This window comes from Anguilla rostrata, chromosome 10 (genome assembly GCF_018555375.3).
Source record: "Anguilla rostrata isolate EN2019 chromosome 10, ASM1855537v3, whole genome shotgun sequence".
NCBI lineage: Eukaryota > Metazoa > Chordata > Actinopteri > Anguilliformes > Anguillidae > Anguilla > Anguilla rostrata.
This window is the reverse complement of record NC_057942.1, coordinates 22,387,668-22,408,273: the sequence shown is the minus strand read 5'-3', so window position 1 is coordinate 22,408,273 and position 20,606 is coordinate 22,387,668. Positions and strand designations below refer to the sequence as shown.

Genomic DNA, 20,606 nt, shown 5'->3' with positions numbered 1-20,606 from the left:
AAAAGTGCAGAAGGTGATTTCCAGTTTGCTTTTATTGTATCACCAATGTGAATTACGCAGAACTACCGCATACCTCACATAACTGTATCAAACGTTTTGAGTCAATTACAACGGGCTAACAAAGAAAATCCGGAAGAAAATATTCAGCAACCGAATTAATCCGTTTGAATGTTTTAGTACGTAATATGCTGTCCCAGCACGAATGCTTAGCATTTTATAAAACGAATACTAAAGCAAGAAAAGAACAGAAGAGCACACGTTATAATTCCAAGACGTTGGCAGGCTATAACCAAAAGTAGGCTACTGCGCCGCATAACATACAAGTTTGATTTGAAGATATTATGAAAATACATTGGTTTGCGCCTGCATATTTTCAAACATGGCGCCTGAAAATAGACACAGAAAAATCCCGTGAGTACTCGACCAATCAGAAATGTTCAGCGCTGCAAGCTCCACCCAAAAGGTTCCTGTACTTTCGGAAAGTACTACCCCTCGAGCAGGAACCTTTTGGGGGGTAAAACAAAGCCCCCAGAACTAAATTTAGACCCTAGTTCCTGCGGTGGAAACGCACTGAGTTCCTCAAAAGGTTCCTAGTTCCGGGGTATAGTTCCTGCGGTGGAAACGCGGCTATAGTATGGTATACATGATATAACATCACGGCAACGAGTTCATTTGCAACACACGTATTCAGAGCTAAATAGGCCTATTTCACGTGGCCGCCATTTTGAAATCCAAAGAGAGGCTGTGGTGGGCGTTGCCCCAAGTGAAACATGAAGTGAACGCTGAAACAACAATGGCTTGGACCACGAACCTTGAGCTGCTACGACATTTTACGATGTACGACGTCGAAAAATGGGCTGAGGAGGGATGTCGAGTACCAAGATCAGTTTTGTTGAAAGGATACAGCAACTGGATTGAGGGATTCATTACTGATATCGAAGGTAAGTTAACGATTTTGCCATCCGTAGTCTGTGCCGGTGTGCTAGCTAATCAGCAAACGGTGTCATTAAATTTTTCCCGACCGTGAAAACTGCCTTGTTTACATTTTGGACATTTGTGGTTAGTGAGTAAATCTATCGCTGTTTTCGTCGCAGCACTGTCAACTAGCCAAATCTGTCCAACAAGTACGGCAGTTTTCACGGTCCGGAATAAATTTCATGACAACGTCAAAATATTGTTAGCAGCTCGATCGGCTAACAATAATATAAGCTTCATTTAATTTTCTAAGTTTGTGGTAAACTATTGATCCATTGCACAAAATGCTTGTTAATAAATTAAATGTGCTGTATTTTGTCAAGGTAACGTTACATTTTGTGTTAACCAACATTTGTGTTGGTTAACACAAACATTGGGTCATCTAGCTTAACATTACAGGCTACAATGATTTTTCAGTCAGGACGAGCGAGGCAGGCTGTGTTGTGAGGGCCAAGTCGTTTCGCTCATTGAGAAAAAATGACACCCCTTACAATATACAGGTATTTGGGTAGTAGACAAATAAGTGTTCATGTTCAAGTTTCTTGTTCAATTTGCGCGAATTTGCTTGCAAAACGTTATCACCTTTCCCTGCTGGACAACTTGCACAAGCACAATTATCCTGAGCCAGGTTGAAAGAGCTGGATGCATATTACTAAACGCATATGGTAGATTACACAATGGTCTGCACAATTAATTGATGGGGTATTTGATTTGATTTGATTTGCACTCATCATATAAAAATGACAAAACAGAACAAATACACTTAAAACAATACAAAGAGGACTATTGTAAAAAGCGCGATGTTAAAATGAGTATGAGTAAATTGTTTTTAAGTCCCAGCAGGGTCAGGTACTTCCGCTCAAACGGATCATGGGTTTTCACATAGAAAAATCTTCAGCACCACTGTAAGGAATTATTGCAGGAGGCTGTTTGGTTACATATCCTCACTACTGAAATCCCATGATTCTACAAAAGTGTATATACGAACTTTATTTTTAAGCTTTTATCAGTTAACAATACATCATGGAAGGAGCTTACACTTGTAGGCTTATTTTACAAGTTTGAAAAAACAAAAAACGAATTGACAGACTCAGCATTAAAGTAACTTCAGCCATTTCCAAAGAGTTTCAAAGGATTACCAGCTTAGTTGGAAAGAACACTTCCACGATGTTGATCTCCATTTAATAAGGAGCATGTATCATATTCTGTTTTGTACTCCCTCAAAGCGCAGTATGTAATGTAGGGAAGGAAAGTTGGACTGTCCCTTCATTTTCTTTCTTGATCCCATGGTTCTATAAACATCATTCTAAAGCTTAAGGATGTATCTTATTAAAATAAACATTTTATGGTTTGTTTACCTTGTTTCTTTTCTGTCACTGTAGGTGGAGTTTCCATCTGAAGGCCCCTTTATTGGGCAGTCAGAGTGCAATTGCAAAGCTGGCCAGGGTCACTGCAATCATCAAGTTGGACTACTATACACTCTTGCACATTTTCTTAAGCTAGACTGTAAATCTGTCCCTCCTACAGTTAGTAAAATGTCACTACCACAGACATGGCATGTTCCTCCACGTACATTAGGCCTCACCCCAAAACCTATTAATATAACAAAAGTTTCAAAATTAAAGCCACCCACAGCGAATACACTCCCAAAGAAATATAAAAGATCCTGTGATGGTATCATACCCAACCTCTATTGCCCTGTTCCAGTCCCCCTACCAAGTGATCAGTTTGCTCATGACCTTCAAAAGAACCTTGCTGATATCGGAAGCAACTGTCAAATGTATCACCTACTGCTAGCATCAAACAGACATCCAGTGGACAAGGTTGCAACAGAGTTTGGTGACCTGCCCTGTGGATCAGTGTTGACCTACCAGGCCCTTGCCCTTCCCACCACCACTACCACTGACCATCACCCACCATTTCCTCTGCCACCACAGACATATCATTATGCCACTGCTCTAAATGAAAATGAGAGCAACTACTACTGTGGCATGACTATCACCCTCTCTGATGCAGAGTCATTGGAGATGGAAACAAGGGAACAGAGCACAAACAAGACCTGGCACCGTGTTCGCTCACATCGTCTGACTTCATCTGTTTTTAAAAGGATCATTTCAAGGATCGCAGACTTCGACAGCTTAGCAGCCAATATGCAGCGACAGAAGAGGGCTGTGCAGACACGGGCAATGAAAAGGGGGCTAGAGATGGAACCCATTGCAGCGGCACAATATGAACAGGCAACAGGTAATCACACATTACCTTGTGGCTTCATCATTAATCTTCATGCCCCCCATTTAGGTGCCTCACCTGATCGTAAGGTGGTTGACAGCGCTGGGCTTCTTCAGGGGCTTCTGGAGGTAAAGTGTCCAGATGTGGACAGTTTGGTTGAGTGCTGTTACCTTTCTGCAGGGCCAGATGGTGCTTCTGCCCTTAAACCCAACCATGAATACCATTACCAGGTAATGGGACAGATGGGCATCACAGGGATGATGTGGTGTGATTTTTTTGTCCATTGCACCAACGACTACCACTTGGAGCGGATCCACTTTGATGCCGAGAAATGGGAGTCTATGAAAACTAAGCTGGACATATTCTTCTTTGAGTATTTTTTGCCTGCCCTTTGCAGATGAGGAGACCGTAGATATAAACTCCTCAAAAAAAGTTTGAGTCAGTATTTTTACAAGAATATTTTTTACATTTTATCAAGAATGAATTATGAGAATTCATTAAAAAATGTCAATGCATTGTTTTATTGTTTCAGTATTATCCAGCATACAGGATGTCTTAAATTCATGTAATTATAAAAACATTTAATCACATTTAATTATCTTCAGTTCAATAAAAGTACATAAGAGCTGAACTGCCAATGTTGTGTTACAATGAGTTTCAATGTTTCTCAAAGGAAGAATGATTATCCAGAACTTACAAAATCCACTTTGATGCATTTTGGGGAGAAAAACAAATCACATTTTGTTATTTTAAATTGGAGAGTTTTTGCATTTAAAAAAAAATCATAAAAATAATACTGAAATTCAGAAAAAATTGATATTTTGTGTTTATAATCATAGTAATCATGAACTATGTATATTGTTAGGAAAATGCAGAACGAGTTTTGGATAACCCCCTTCAAATAGATGTTACCACAGGATTAAAAGAGAGGTCCCTGAAAGTTGGTAAGCAGAGCACAAACAGTCCATAGCTGGTTAACTGAACCACACAGTGAAAGGGGTATGACACTGTCAAATATATGGTATTCTTTGATGCGTGGATCCTTAAGCGAGCAATCTCTTGTGTGTGTGTAATTTCTGCTTTACTGAACTGCCCACTTGGCCCCAAGAATGTTGGGATTACAAGTTTGACATTTATGTCAGTGAGGAGGTCTCTGATAAGAAACCCTTTATCTGCAATGACCTCGTCACCTGGTTGCAGGAGGCTCAGAATGCCGGACTCTTTGGTAATTTCCTTATCCGAGATGGAGCCTGTGTACAGGTTGCTGACTAGGCAAATTGACCCAGAAGGAGTAATGCCAATCAGTGACTTTAGCGTTGTGGTACCTTTGTAATGGGAGTATGTGACCGTGTTCAGAACCTTTGAGCTTGCAGTTTGGATGTGGATCTCAGTACAGTCTAGCACCACCCGTGCTTTGGGGAATGTATTTTTAAAGAGTGGTGGCATCAGTTCATCTATAGCCTCTCTACTTGGCCATATTGGTAGTGTGCCAAGCATAAAGAACAGGTAGTTGCCCCATGTTATACAAGTCCTGCTGACTGTGGCTTGTGATACCTTAAACCGCACAGATAAATCCATAGTGAAAAACCCCTGCCGCACACGACAAAGGAACAGGAAGAACTGGTCGAAGAGGCATAGGTGTTGTGCATGGAACCCAGCTTTCACAATGTGTTCTTCTGTGTGATTTAGCCTTTGCATTTGACTCCATCTAACCATAGACTCTGCTGTAGGTTTTAGAGCTAGGAAGACTGCTTTGAGGGTGTCATAATCTTTAAATCCTGTGTAAAACATGATCAACTTGGGCTCACATTGGAAGCGTTGGAGATGAAACTGCTCACTTCTCAGGGTTTCATTTTCTTCCTGCAGACGAGCAATCTCCCTCTGTGCTGCATCAAGCTGTTCTTCCACAGACAGGGTCTCCTCCTCATAGTCATGATCGCATAATGCCTCCAAAACCTGCTTAGAACCGTGTGTTAGAGAGGAGAGAAAATAAAATGGGATTACCAAAAAAAAAGTTATTGTAAAAGTAAGACTGGAACCATCCAAATATATTTTATAAACAATAAATAAAAGTAATGCAAAACTTAACACATAATTAAAAAAAAAAACTAAAAAAAGCAAAAGTAAAAATGGTAAAATTTTTATTTTACCAGATTTACTTATTCATGCTTTGTGAGGCAGGGAGCATATGGCAGCAGATAAGCTATTGCCACACTACTCTAAAAAAAAATCCATGTGAAGAAGGAAATCAGAAGACTCGATAAATATCGCAGGAGTATTCTAGATACAAATATGCAGTATACTTTCATCCTATGATTATTATTTTGCACAGCCTGATCTTCCTGTACATAACTGGTAATGACTTTTCTTCCTCATGCAGATTTGAAATGTCCACTTCTTCCTCTTCCTCACCAAAGTCACCAGTCGCACTACAAAATCATGGCAAAAACATTATTCTTGATGATCTTAGTGATCTCAGGCAGTTCCTATCAGTATAGCTAAGGTTTAAAAACATAACTGCAAATACTCACAATGGTTCCCTTTCTGATCCTGATGTTGATGCTCTTGCCCCTTTGACACAAACAGGATCCCTATACAGACATGACAATTGGGGACAAATACCAGTGCATTTATTATCTTTTTCATGCTGATACGGAAATGATTTGGCTAATGTCAGATGACAGTTACCTCTGGAAGCGTTGAATTGTCCTTCTGGTCTTGGGCTGACACCATGTAAACAAAGACGGCACACTCCCGTTTTTCAGTTTGTTCAAACCGGTAAGCGATCTTAATATGCAGTCCTTGGGAAAGTGTTTGGAGCACACTTTTGTGTTGTCTGTGATCTGAGATGAGAGATGTGTTAAGGTGAGTGTTGACGTATAAATTAATCTTACAAACTTTTGGAGGTTATTATCAGGGTAAGCTAACGATAAGTTAGCCAACTTAGACGCTAGCTTAGCTAGCTCATTACATTACCTGAAAATGAGGTCCAACATCTCTCCTTATCTTGGCAATCCACTGGCGACGGGTGTCCGGGTTACTCGGAAATCGATGGAAAGACAAGCCTTGATCACATTCTCGCCTTTGATACGACGTACAGCGTGGTACACAACAATATGCCATAGTAGCATCACCGGCTCAAAATCGCTTTTCTGCTTCATGTAAGCACCGATCCTAGGACGCTTCCCATCATAGCCTCGTTTTCGCACAGGAAAGTTTCAAAATGGCGACGGCGTGATATAAGCGAATTAACCCTTCATCAATACTTGAGATCAGCGATTTACTCACGGTATGCTGTGACGAGTGACGGCGAATCATAAAGCTAGCTGGCCACTTCAGAGGGTCTTGGAAAAACGTTATATCTGCACTGCACAACCGCTCCATTTTAAAAAGCAAGACAGGGCTAGGGAGATTAATGTGATTGATTTATGGTTTTACGTTAAGTTCAGCTCATTTTTACCATTCAAATAAAAACATTTAACTGTGCTGCAATTAAGAGTTTAATCTGTTACCTTAGATACGAACTCATAGACACAGGATAGCCTACTACGTGTTAGCCGACCGAGTTAGACCGGACCTGAAGCTGCTGCACACGTGCTGTTGACGGCGTTGTTCCAGTTTTCAGTACAGTCTGGCTTGTTTGAGAATTCCTTTATTCAGTAGGTGAGAGCATAAGCTTTCTAACCAGGTATAACAGCACGTCTATTTTTGGTTTTTTTAATATCGTTTTTTTAGGTCAACCGAAAGTGCTGTCATTATCGCATTAAAGCCATGCACTCTTTGTTAGCACTAGCATTCTGACGAAACGTCGTCAACGAATTTGCGTAATATCTTGTGAAATACTATTATTATTTAGGAGTTCTGGGTATGCGTAAGCCATATGTTTGTTGATATACCTAGTTGACAGCGTTTTCATTTGTAATTTTAAATTTGGAAAACCGTTTTTATCGTGGTCACTTTGCATTGCCCTATATGCTTTCTGATTGCTGCTGAGGACGAACCAAGCGGCCAAAACCAGACTTCGTTTTTGAAGCTCATTTCCTGGTGTTGTAGTTCCTGGTTGCTCACTAGCGCCACTACGGATGGCTCCAGTATAGGTGTTTTCATATCCGGTTTCCATGTAAGTCTACGGTACAAATGCGATCAAAATACAAAGTCAATAATTTTTTCTCACAAGAACAAATAGTCATAATAGGTGTATTTTATTCGTCCATGGGTCGATTTCATGATTTATTGCGTCATTTGGGCACAGTGCCAATATTTCTTCTGGACCAATGAGGTACAGCTTGCGTCACTTCCGGATTACTGCGGAGGACTGAGCTACAGTAGGGGCTACAATCTGTGGTCACTGGGGTGGGAGGTGGCGTCTCTTGGCCTTGACATTGCGGCTCCGACCACGGTCCACCTGTGCGAAGTCAGAAAATGCAGGCATCCCATTTTGTAGTGGTTTCATTATAGCGTGTGCTATTAACAGCTGCACTAGACGACCATAAAATAATCCTCCTCTGAAGTTTTGCGGTAGCCGAGTCATTTTTACTATTTCCTTTAGCCCACTTAACCAAATAATTAGTTGGCAGAAAGCGTAATCAGCTAACGCTTATTTGCTATATGTGGTAGTCCAGTAGCCTATGCTAAAACAGTTCGCAACTTCGGCTACCAAGCCATTTGACTAGCTAGCTAACCCTAACCGGCAAATATTCCATCTGTCAAACGTGTTTGACGGCTTGTCAGTCGTGTACATTCCGTAAATGTCTACCTGGGCTAGGCTGCACGAATGTGACAAAGCTAGAAGCTAGCAAGAAAATAATAATAATTAGAAATTCAATGTACATTATTTTTGTCTTTATGCAACAGGTGGAAAACTTGCTCTTCAAAGTGCGTTGTCATATTTACACGCCTGTAGATCAATTAAAATACTTGGTAGATTTGTTAATCACCGTCAGTGTTAATTTTTATTCGGTAAAAAGTGACTTGCGAACGATCGGTCAGCTAGCGTCACCCAGCAAGTAAACACCACAAACGGCGATGGAGTAGTAGCAGTTAATGGCTCATTAACTGACTGTGGCGAAAACCTAGACAGTTATATGAAAATTAGCCTAGTCAAATCACCAGTAGTCTACACATCTCTGATTGATTGACCATCAGTGCAGTCGATGTTCTTCCCCTGTAGTTCATATTGCTAATGCGTGAGCTAACCACGGATAGCTTTCCTAGCTCACTGGCAAGCTGATATGCTAGCTAAGCATATTCGTTTTGCCGAGAAACATAAATTGAAGATAACTGAACATAATTGTATTATTAATGTCATACATATAACGTGATTACATGACACAGTACAGTCACGGATGGAAATTAAACTCCGTAAACATTTGATTATATATTTTAAAACATAACGGCAGACAGTCAGCTAGCCTCAAGTTCGTTCTGCAATCGTTCGTTCAGGTTGATGGGCTTTTCCGCATCGGACTGTCAATCACATCGTAAAAATCACAAGACCGCTTAACTCTATGGTTTTGGCTCCAAATCGAGAACATGGCCGCGCCCGCCATTGAGCTTCAAAACGTGTTTTACAGACCCACGGAGAGGCAATGGGTGACGTCACAGTAGCTTTGTCCATATTTTTTACAGTCTCTGGGACGAACAGTGGCCCGCATCACGTGTGCAAAGCCGACCAATGCTGTAACTTCACCGTTCGCATATGAATGACGTCACCTTCTCCATTCATTTCTATGGGGAAAAATTGGGCATAAAAAATCATATTTCTCAAAAACCGTGCAGCGAAACTTTCCACAAAGTAATAGCACACGATTCCCAAATAAGCTGGGCAATTTGACATATGGCACGTGTATGTGGTGTGAAAACTCTGGGAGGAGTAGCGGTCCAAAAAATGGGTGGAAAGAATAAAATATAAGAATAATAAGCATGCTAGCATGTTGCTTGGTTGTTGCTATAGTGTTGCTAGGCAGTTTTTATGGTGTTACAGGTGGTTGCTAAGGTGTTGCTAGGTGGTTGCTATGGTGTTACAGGTGGTTGCTAGGGTGTTGCTAGGTGGTTGCTAGGGGGTTGCTAGGTGGTGGCTATGGAGTTTTAGGCGGTTGTTATGGGTTGCTAGGTCGTTGCTATGGAGTTAGAGCCGGTTGCTAGGATGTTGCTAGGGGGTTGCTATGGAGTTCTAGGCGGTTGCTAGGTCTTTACTGAGTCCAATGACGCGACCCATAGTTCTCTATGACAAACGGTTCAAAAGTTATGAAATATCAAACATCGGCCAATCAGGATTGGGGGCGAGGCTGATCTCCACCAAGGAGACCCTAAGGCAACCACACTAACTAGACAATTCCTGCAGAAATTGTGAAGTGTGGTTGCCGCCAATGCAAAGTCGACTTGTGCTGAACGGAGTGAAAAGTGGTAGGTAGTTGCTATGATGTCTGAGGCAGTTGCTAGGGTGTTGCTAGGTGGTTCTATGGAGTTCTAAGTGGTTTCATGGAATTCTAGGCGGTCGCTAGGGTGGTGCTAGGTGGTTGCTATGGAGATTCAGGTGATTGCTATTGAGCTCCAGGTGGTTGCTAGGGCATTGCTAGGTGGTTGCTAGGGTATGCTAAGTGGTTGCTAGGATGTTGCTAGGTGGTTGCTATGGAGTTATAGCCGGTTGCTAGGGTGTTGCTATGCATTTGCTATGGAGTTATAGGCAGTTGCTAGGGTGTTGCAAGGGTATTCTAGGTGGCTGCTAGGATGTTGCTAGGTGGTTGCTATGGAGTTATAGGCAGTTGCTAGGGTGTTGCTAGGCATTTGCTATGGAGTTATAGCTGGTTGCTAGGGTGTTGCTAGGCATTTGCTATGGTGTTCCAGGTGGTTGCTAGTGTGTTGTTAGGTGGTTGCTATGGAGTTCCAGGTGGTTGCTAGGGGGTTGCTAGGGTATTCTAAGTGGTTGCTAGGATGTTGCTAGGTGGTTGCTATGGAGTTATAGGCGGTTGCTAGGGTGTTGCTAGGCAGTTGTTATGGTGTTCCAAGTGGTTGCTAGGGTGTTGCTAGGTGGTTGCTATGGTGTTCCAGGTGGTTGCTAGGGTGTTGCTAGGTGGTTGCTATTGAGTTCTAGGCAGTTGCTATGGTGTTGCTAGGTGGTTGCTAAGGAATTCTAGGCGGTTGCTATGGTGTTGCTAGGTGGTTGCTATGGAGTTCTAGGCTGTTGCTAGGGTGTTGCTAGGTGGTTGCTATGGAGTTCTAGGTGGTTGCTAGGGTGTTGCTAGGTGGTTGCTATGGAGTTCTAGGCGGTTGCTATGGTGTTGCTAGGTGGTTGCTATGGAGTTCTAGGCGGTTGCTAGGGTGTTGCTAGGTGGTTGCTATGGAGTTCTAGGTGGTTGCTAGGGTGTTGCTAGGGGGTTGCTAGGGTATTCGAAGTGGTTGCTAGGATGTTGCTTGGTGGTTGCTATGGAGTTCTAGGTGGTTGCTATGGTGTTGCTAGGTGGTTGCTATGGAGTTCTAGGCCGTTGCTAGGGTGTTGCTAGGTGGTTGCTATGGAGTTCTAGGTGGTTGCTAGGGTGTTGCTAGGGGGTTGCTTGGGTATTCGAAGTGGTTGCTAGGATGTTGCTAGGTGGTTGCTATGGAGTTCTAGGTGGTTGCTATGGTGTTGCTAGGTGGTTGCTATGGAGTTCTAGGCCATTGCTAGTGTGTTGCTAGGTGGTTGCTATTGAGTTCTAGGCCGTTGCTAGTGTGTTGCTAGGTGGTTGCTATGGAGTTCTAGGTGGTTGCTAGGGTGTTGCTAGGGTGTTGCTAGGTGGTTGCTATGAAGTTCCTAGGTGGTTGCTAGGGTGTTGCTAGGCGGTTGCTATGGAGTTCTAGGCGGTTGCTAGGGTGTTGCTAGGTGGTTGCTATGGAGTTCTAGGTGGTTGCAAGGGTGTTGCTAGGGGGTTGCTAGGGTATTCGAAGTGGTTGCTAGCATGTTGCTAGGTGGTTGCTATGGAGTTCTAGGTGGTTGCTATGGTGTTGCTAGGTGGTTGCTATGGAGTTCTAGGTCGTTGCTAGTGTGGCAATATAGAGCCAATGACGGGTGACCCCCCTATTCCCTATTTTCTTGTTTTAGTTTACATTGTTTAGATTTAAGTATAGCGGCTGTGAGATGTATTCTTTTATTTTACTGATATTGTTCATGTACATTTGTCATCTGGCTCAGGTATCTATGGCTATCTGAGTATGCAGTACTCGCAATGCACAGCAGAGGGCAGTAGCGGAGCTGCTTGGGAAGGAAATGGGATGTCTTGGTGCGCAGATTTCTATGTTCGCCAAAGCAGTGAAAATGAAACATGCTACTACGAAGTGATCATTCTTTTGTGCATTGTATTGTATATTGCAGGTGAGATAATAGTTTATAAGTGATGCAGCGCTACTATATTAGGAGGGAAATGTGTATAATGTGTTTTGAGGAACTAGAGTGTATATTTGGAGTGTTATACTGTAGTTCGCGGTACTTTTTGACTAAGTAGCTAACGTGGCACATGTGGAGTGGAGCCTAGCAATATGATTAGCCATAGCAGGGATGTAGCTAGCTACTTCGCGGGAATATTGTTCGCCTACCTGATGTCAGCGATGAATGTATGGAATAATATCAGTGTAAATGGGTTATTGAGATAATCATTTTAGTAAACAGGAAGCGTCAAAACGCAACGTTAGCGTGTCCGACCACGAAAGTTAACCTGAATCGCAGACAATCCGTGGCGTTAGCTACCGACCGAGTACTAGCCCTTAGGCCTATAACGTATACAGTAAATGGTACTAACGTTAGCTAGTAGGTTATGTGTTGCAGGGCTATGGTAATAGCAGCTGCCCAAGTTTTAATTGTTTGTTTTGTTTGCGATGAAGGGGGCAAATTATCAAGCGAAGTTAGTAATGTTAATGTGATGATAATATAATAACTGCGTTATTATTTTGGTGCGCAGATTTCTATGTTCGCCAAAGCAGTGAAAATGAAACATGCTACTACGAAGTGATCATTCTTTTGTGCATTGTATTGTATATTGCAGAGCTTTGATAAAGAACCCTCAACAACATGCGCGCTTGAAGAGTCATCTTTATGAGTGTGCAACAAAAATGGTGGCCCGTACGGGGAATTAACAGCTGTGAGTGACGACCCCCCCAACGTGGTGAGACGACAGCACGGGCAAGATGGAGCTGGAAGAGTTGGCAGAGGCCGTGTCACAGAAGCTATGGCTACTACAACTCACGCAGCTCAAGGAGGTTGGTGCTGAAGTAAAAATCCAAAGTGGAGGGGTCACGAGCAAAAGACTGTTAATCAAAATAATATTAGAAACAATGGACAATGTGATTGATGATGAAGATGAGGAAGCGGCTAAGGCTTTTCTACGGAAATTGCTGCTCTTAGCCCAGGAGAAGTTAGATAATCTTGGAAGCCTTGTAATCGAGATAAAGCCGGAGAGAGTAGAAACAGTCAGTCCTGCACTACTTAAGGAGGAGAGTGTAGCTGAATTAGCTGAAAAGAATGCACAGCTCCAAGAGGAAAATAAGAGACTGAAAATGAACATCACAGCTTCGGGTCAGGTGTTCGCTCCTCAAAATGCACTGTCTGCAGCAACAGCTAGCAGGCTCCCAGAAGTGACAATAAGGAAGGGGTTCAAAATATCAGGTCAGATCGGAGAAAAAGGGCAAAAAGACAGGCTTTCATACGTCAACCTGATGCACCAAATGGACAGGGGCCTGAATAAAGGACACAGCGAAGCTGAAGTGACGGAGGCAGTGATCAGGTCCATCAGTCCAGGATTGAGTCTCCGGGATATGCTGGAGATAAAGAGAGACCTGACCCTCCCCCAGTTAAAGACAATGCTCAGGGCACACTTCAAAGAGGACAGCTCGACTGATCTGTACGACAGACTCAAAAATCTAACCCAGGACGCCAAAGAGTCACCCCAGAACTTTCTCTTCAGGGCAATAGAGATAAAGGAGAGGCTGCTAGCTGCGTCACAAGAAGTCGGGTCTGAGGAGCAGTACAGTCCCGAGCTTATCCAGAGGAAGTTTTTGAGGTCAATTAGCACAGGTCTGAGCAGTGACCATCTCAAATTCCAGCTCAAGTCGTATCTGGATGATGAGCAAGTAACAGATGAGGTACTCATTGACAGGATGAATAAAGCAGCTAGTGTCGAGGAGGAGAGACAGTCTAAGCAGAGGAAGAGCCTGGGTGGCAAGATAGCAAAGGTCAACAAACTCCAGACAGAGCCTCAGACTAGTCAGCATGGTCAAGATGCAGGTGAGGAGAGAGTGAGGGTTCAGGAACAGTCCGCCGAGGTGGTAAAGCAGAAGAACCGTAAACCACCACCAGCCAGCAGTCCAAGAGAGTCAGATTTCAGGGAAGATCTCAGACTTCTTAGAGAAGAGGTAGCTGAAATCAGGAAGAGCCTCACCAACCCTCCCCCTCAGTATCGCCAAGCAAAACCAGGTGGCAGGAGAGCATGTACAGCTTGTCAGCAGCAGGGAACAGCTGAGCAGTGTAGACATTGTTTTAAGTGCGGACAAACAGGACATTGTCTCGGGGTTGTTTAGTACAAAAGAGGCCGGCAGCGAACCCTGATAGTGCAAAAGTAACCATTGAGACCAACATCCCACCAACATCACCTGTATCAAGCCAATCTGCAACAGCAGAGGAGATGCACAAGCTCCTACGTAACCGCATCCGGCAGCTAGAGATGGAAGTGGAGAGGAACATGAAAACAGGGTCGACTGAGGTTGCCACCTATGCCAGCCACCTCTCACTACCCCGTCAAGCCAAACTGACTGCTCTTATTGGCAAGAAGTGCATGGTGGACTGTTCCTTGGAGGGAGTGCCAACGCAAGCGCTATGGGATACGGGCTCCCAAGTCACGATTATCAATGAGAAGTGGAGAAAGTCCCGCCTTCCACACATCCAGCTGAGGAGCACTGATGAGATCCTGGGTGAGAACGGAACCATAGTTGGGAGAGCAGTGAATGATACGCCGATCCCATTTGCGGGCTGGGTGGAGCTCCAGTTCAAGTTGAGAGCAGACGGGAGTCCTCAGCCAGAGTTACTCGTACCGGTACTGGTCTCCAGTGAGCCAGGGGTGGCAGAACTGCCAATCATTGGCTACAACGTGATAGAGCACCTGGTGATGGATGGGATGGAGCAGCATCCAGAGGTTACCCCACGGGTGGTCGGAGAAGCCTTCTCCATAGACTGTAACAGAGCAAGTGTGTTGATCCGTCTGGTGCAGAGCTGTGACCACAATGAGAAGGAGGGCACCGTGAGAGTGACGAGGCAAAAGACAGTGATCCCGGCAGGGCAGACTAGGGAAGTTACGTGTAGTGTGAGAACAGGGCCCCTGTCCACAAAACAAGAAGTCCTGTTTGAACCAGTGCGGTTCCCAAAGTGTCCAGAGGGAGTGCAAATGGCCCAAACAGTCACCTGTCTGCAGAAAGGAAACTGGTCCAAGGTAACTATCCCTGTCACTAATGATAGCAACCATGACATAGCTCTCCCTCCCCGCACTGTACTGGGACAGTTGCAACAGATTAAGACAATCTACCCAGCAAATGTTAAGCCCGCCCGTAGCCGTGTCGAGGCCGCCAAGTCAGCTAGTGAGGATGAAGACACAGCCAGCATGCTCTACACTCCTGAAAAAGAGAAAGAGGAACAGAGACAGCTCAAGCCGAGACATGGGACCCCCCAGTGTCCGTGGACCATCTGACCCCACACCAGCAGGAGAAAGTGAGGCAAGTCCTACGTGAGGAATGTGCCGCATTCTCAAAAGATGAAAATGACATCGGATGCATCCCCTCACTGCAGTTAAAGATCAAACTGAGCGACACGACTCCGGTGAGACGCACGTACACCTCAGTGCCCAAGCCTCTCCACAAGGAGGTGAAGGAGTATTTGGAAGATCTACTGAACCAAGGATGGATAAGGAAATCCCGGTCTCCCTACTCATCACCGATTGTCTGCGTGCGTAAGAAGGATGGGAGCCTCCGTCTCTGTGTGGATTACAGAGAGCTGAACAGCAAGTCCATCCCCGACCGACACCCCATCCCTCGAGTGCAGGACATGCTGAATAGCCTCAGTGGGAGTGCATACTTCTCGGTGTTGGATCAAGGCAAGGCTTACCATCAGGGGTTTGTGGAGGAGAGCAGCCGACCCCTCACAGCCTTTATAACACCGTGGGGTCTGTACGAGTGGGTCCGTATCCCCTTTGGCCTGTCCTCCGCTCCCGCCGAATTTCAACGCAGCATGGAGGAGTGCCTCAGTGGTCTGAGGGATGAGACATCACAGCCATACCTGGATGACAATCTCGTCCACAGCAAGACATTTGAGGACCATCTACGTGACATAAGGGAGGTGCTGCGTCGCTACCAGGCACATGGAGTAAAGCTGACAGCGAAGAAGTGCGAAGTGTTTAAGGATAGAGTGAAATTCCTAGGAAAGGTTGTATCCAAGGACGGCTACAGCATGGACCCAGCCGAGCTGGCACCTGTACAAGCCCTCAAAGAGCGCAGACCCAAGACTGTGGGAGAACTGAGGAAGCTGCTGGGGTTTGTATCGTACTATCGGCCATACATTCCCAACTTCTCACGTATAGCCAAGCCGCTCTACAGGCTGCTGTCAGCCGAGAAGTCCCCAGGGGCCAAGGTAAAAGGTCAAAGTGCAAATAGGAGCAAGGGGAAACACAAGAAATCAGACCAGCTACCATCGAGCCAGCCGATCACCTGGACAGAACAACACCAAGGCGTGCTCTGCCAGCTCATAGAGTACCTGCTGCAGCCCCCACTCCTTGGCTACCCCGACTTTGAGAAGCCATTCGTGCTGCATTGCGACGCTTCCCAGGAAGGCCTCGGAGCTGTGCTATATCAGCGACAACAAGGCAAGCTAAGTGTCATCGGTTACGGATCCAGAACGCTGACTGCTCCAGAGACAAACTACCACCTCCACTCTGGAAAGCTAGAGTTTTTGGCTATGAAGTGGGCGATCTGTGAGAGGTTCAGAGAATACCTGTATTATGCCTCTTCATTCGTGGTCTACACCGACAACAACCCTTTAACCTACGTCTTGACCACTGCAAAGCTGAACGCCACGACGCACCGGTGGATTGCTGAGCTGGCGGATTTCAACTTCACGATCAAGTACCGACCGGGAAAAGTGAATGGAGATGCGGATGGGCTATCCAGGATGCCCCTGGACATGGAGCGCTACATGCAAACATGTTCGCAGGAGATGGAGCCAGACGTAATTACAGCAGTCACGCAGAGCCTCCAACTGAAATCACATGAATGGGAGCCCTGGATGTGCCCAGTCACAATCATGTCCGCCTGTAATGAACCTCAGAATGATCGAGTAACCTCCACAGTTAAACAGCTTCCCCTAGAAGACATTAAAAAAACACAGGAAAATGACCCAGTCATCGGAAGGGTAAGAGAGTACCTCCGGACAGGTCGGTGGCCCCCGCAGAAAGATCGACGTAGCGCCACCGCCGTCCTGGCGCGAGAGAGAAGCAAGCTGTGCATCAAAGACGGAGTCCTGTACAGGAAGTCAGCAGCTCGGACTCAGTTAGTCCTACCTACAGAATTCCATCCGCTGATATTCAAAGAGCTGCACGAGGAGATGGGACACCTCGGGGTTGAGCGGACCCTTAGCTTGATCCGCGATCGCTTCTACTGGCCCCATATGCAAAGAGACGTGGAGCACTTTGTGACCAGGGTCTGTAGCTGCCTGAAGCGTAAACGCCCAAACAAGCCCACGAGAGCACCGCTGGTGAACATCGTGACCACGTATCCCTTTGAGATGGTCTCGATAGACTACCTACACCTGGAAAGCTGCAAAGGAGGATATGAGTACATTCTCGTGGTCATGGACCATTTTACTCGCTGGGCTCAGGCATACGCCTGCACCAACAAGTCAGCAAAAACAGCAGCTGGTAAGCTCTTTGGAGACTTCTTCCTGAGGTTCGGATTTCCTGCCAAGCTACATCATGACCAGGGCAGGGAGTTCGAGAATCAGCTGTTCTCCAAGCTGCAAGAGTACAGTGGTATCCGAGCATCACACACGACACCTTACCACCCATCTGGAAATGGTCAGGTCGAACGATTTAATCGAACACTGATTTCCATGCTAAGGAACCTGACCGAGGAAGCCAAGTCGGATTGGAAAAGCTCCCTCAACAAGGTGGTGCATGCGTACAACTGTACGCGCAGTGAAGCAACTGGTTACGCCCCGTACTACCTTATCTATGGTAGAACCCCCCAGCTACCGGTGGACATTATGTTTGGTCTGACACCGAGCGACCAGAGTTCCTCTCACAGTGAGTATGCCGCCAAGTGGAGGAAGAGGATGGCAGAGGCATACAAGTTAGCCTCTCAGACAGCCCTGCGGGAGCAGGAAAGAGGAAAAGAGCAGTATGACCGGAAGACCTATGGAGCAGAGCTACAGCCAGGAAGTAGAGTGTTGGTGAGGAATCTCCGAGACAGAGGAGGGCCTGGAAAGCTCAGGTCGTACTGGGAAGATCAATGGAGGTTGCTATGGAGTTCTAGGTGGTTGCTATGGAGTTCAAGGCTGTTGCTAGGGTGTTCTAGGCCGTTGCTAGGGTGTTGCTAGGTTGTTGCTATGGAGTTCTAGGTGGTTGCTAGGTCTTTACTGAGTCCAATGACGCGACCCATAGTTCTCTATGACAAACGGTTCAAAAGTTATGAAATATCAAACATCGGCCAATCAGGAAGGGGGGCGAGGCTGATCTCCACCAATGGACAAAGGACTCTCTACCATGTCCAATGAGGCATTGCACAATTTGTGGGCAATTTTTCCCCATAGAGATGAATGGCCGAATGTTCAAATCTAGAGAGAGACCAGAGTACTGCTGCCAGAAGACAGGGCATTGTGACATCACAAAGGTGAACATTCCGCCATTCATTCTCTATGGGAAAAATTGCCCACAAAAATTCAAATTTTTCAAAAACCGTGCAACCAATCTTTCCACAAAGTAATAGCGCTCTATTCCCGATCAGGCCGCTCGATTTGACACATTGCATGTGTATGTGGTGCGAAAACTCTGGGAGGAGTAGCGGTCCAAAAAATGGGTGGAAAGATAGAATAATAATTAGACAATTCCTGCAGAAATTGTGATGTGTGGTTGCCGCCAACGCAAAGTCAACTTTGTGCTGAACGGAGCGAACAGTTTCTGTAGCATGAGCAGAGACATAGTATGGTATACATGATATAACATCACGGCAACGAGTTCATTTGCAACACACGTATTCAGAGCTAAATTAACCCTTCATCAATACTTGAGATCAGCGATTTACTCACGGTATGCTGTGACGAGTGACGGCGAATCATAAAGCTAGCTGGCCACTTCAGAGGGTCTTGGAAAAACGTTATATCTGCACTGCACAACCGCTCCATTTTAACACTAGGAGCGCTGTGACAGGTCATTTGACCTGTCACTGAGATATTTCGGAGTTTTGGATTTTTTTCATTTAGTTACTAGCAAGCTACATCATCCGCATTCACTGACTTTTCCTAAATATTTGTTCTTTACGTACCAGCGTAGTAGGAATGTCAAAGTCCCGTTTGGAAAATGTTAAAAGCACCTTATTTCACTTCCGTGTGTGTTATAACAGTGTTGTTAAATTACGGCCGTCTTCAGACTAAGGAGTCAGTTTTCCTTCACCACACCAGGAGGCGCAAGGATATACTTTTCATCGCGGTGGACACGCATTTATATTTGTACGAATGTTTTATTTATTTTGTTATTAGAAATATTTGTTTATGTTTATTTTGAATAATACATTATATAATGTTTTAAATATGTGATCTTAAAAAATATTTTTTATAGGCTATTGCGTTCGTTTTGTGATCATTTGTTTATGCCTATGCCTTTCCCTTGTGTTCTGAAATCATAGCCCTACATTTTATTTTTACAATTATTATACAAGTGGAAATTTCTAAATAAGGGTTAAAATAAAATTGATCCGTCTTCAAATGCATAAACAATTTTTTTTTTTTCAATTTTATGCATTATCATTCTCGTGCACAATGGCTGCATGCGACACGTTCACGTACAACAACAATGCTGCGTATGATATCGCAAAAACTAAATCTAAGCTAAAGAAACGACTACAATATAACAAGATAAAAATATATTCGAAGCGCTATTTGTTTAGGCTGTTAATTTGTTTATTCGTAGAATGTTAGTGAATACGTCTTTTTGTAGGCCAACCCGGACGTTTCTTCCGCCATGGGTTCCCTCGGCAGATTGCCAATGCATTTTTCCAATAGGGATTTAGTTTTCTTCCGAAAATAAGACCTATGGTTAATCTATGCCTAAAACAGTTTCACGTTTTGTTTTACGAGTTCTATGGGTTCGCCGCTCACTCACGCTTAGCGTTCGACGCTCAGCGTGCATGCGAGCTAGTAAAACAAGAGTGGTTATTGCAAAAATGTGACCGCTCTTGTAGTTTCAATATAGAAACTTAGCCTACTTTTCAAAAGCACATGACAGCTTAGACATCCACGGTTGACAAACAATCGTGAAGCTCATTTAGGCTTACGTTCACCACAAACCTTACTTTCGGCAGAAAACTAAATCCCCACGGGAAAAATGCATTGGAAATCTGATGAGAACCCAATGCCAACTTACTTCCGGGTTTTAGGACTACAAACTGTAACACTATTGCAAAAACAATCTAAAATAAAGAAACCACTACAATACAGCATGATAAAAATATATTTGAATCATAGCGTAGTTTGTTAGTTTATATTTAGTCATGGTTTGTTTCGGCTGTTAATTAGTTTATTTATAGAGTGTTTCAGTGAAGACGTCTTTTTGTACACCAACTCGGACGTTTCTTCTGCCATCGGTTCCCTCGGCAAATTTCCTATGCATTTATCCCAGACGGATTACGTTTATTTAGTGCACTTGTTATCAGTGGACTTTCTGTGAGTTCTGATCAAGCATACCTTGCTCGTTGTCAAAATATGCTAAAAAAATTATAGCTGTATCATATCCTATTTTCTGTGAGGTAAAAATGTGACGTGACACATTTGGCTTTTGAGGGACCAGGAAATAGGGGACATTCGTTTCAGGGAGTAAAGGTTTTGGGGGGAAAAAATCTATTCGAAGCGCTATTTGTTTCGCTGTTAATTTTGTTATATTCGGAGAAGGTTACAGGCCATTACGCTTTTTGTAAGGCCAACCCGGACGTTCGTCTTTCTTTTCTTTTCCGCCATGGGTTCCCCTCGGCCGATTGCCCAATTTTTTCCAATAGGATTTAGGTTTTTCTTCCCGAAAAAAGACCTATGTTTAATCTATTCAACACAGTTCACGTTTTGTTTTATAAAAAAACGAGTTTCTATGGGGTATTTCGCCGCTCACGTCGACGCTTAGCGTTCGAACGCTCAG

General features: G+C 44.4%; 1 protein-coding gene across 2 annotated transcripts; it reads right to left on the bottom strand.

Moving 5' to 3' along the window:
* Window positions 1-3,851: 3,851 nt before the first annotated feature.
* Window positions 3,852-6,447, bottom strand: LOC135233079 (uncharacterized). 2 transcript variants are annotated; one of them, XM_064296254.1, is made up of 4 exons: window positions 6,181-6,447; window positions 5,893-6,047; window positions 5,558-5,633; window positions 3,852-5,160 (listed from the first exon to the last, which is right to left on the bottom strand). In XM_064296254.1, exons 1-4 carry the CDS (start codon window positions 6,325-6,327, stop codon window positions 4,102-4,104), a joined length of 1,437 nt encoding a protein of 478 aa, XP_064152324.1. In that variant the 5' UTR covers window positions 6,328-6,447; the 3' UTR covers window positions 3,852-4,101. The 2 variants fall into 2 exon arrangements, with proteins under 2 accessions (XP_064152324.1, XP_064152325.1); XM_064296255.1 differs by lacking the exon at window positions 5,893-6,047 and adding an exon at window positions 5,736-5,795 and having other exon boundaries at window positions 6,181-6,436.
* Between the last annotated feature and the right edge of the window lie 14,159 nt (window positions 6,448-20,606).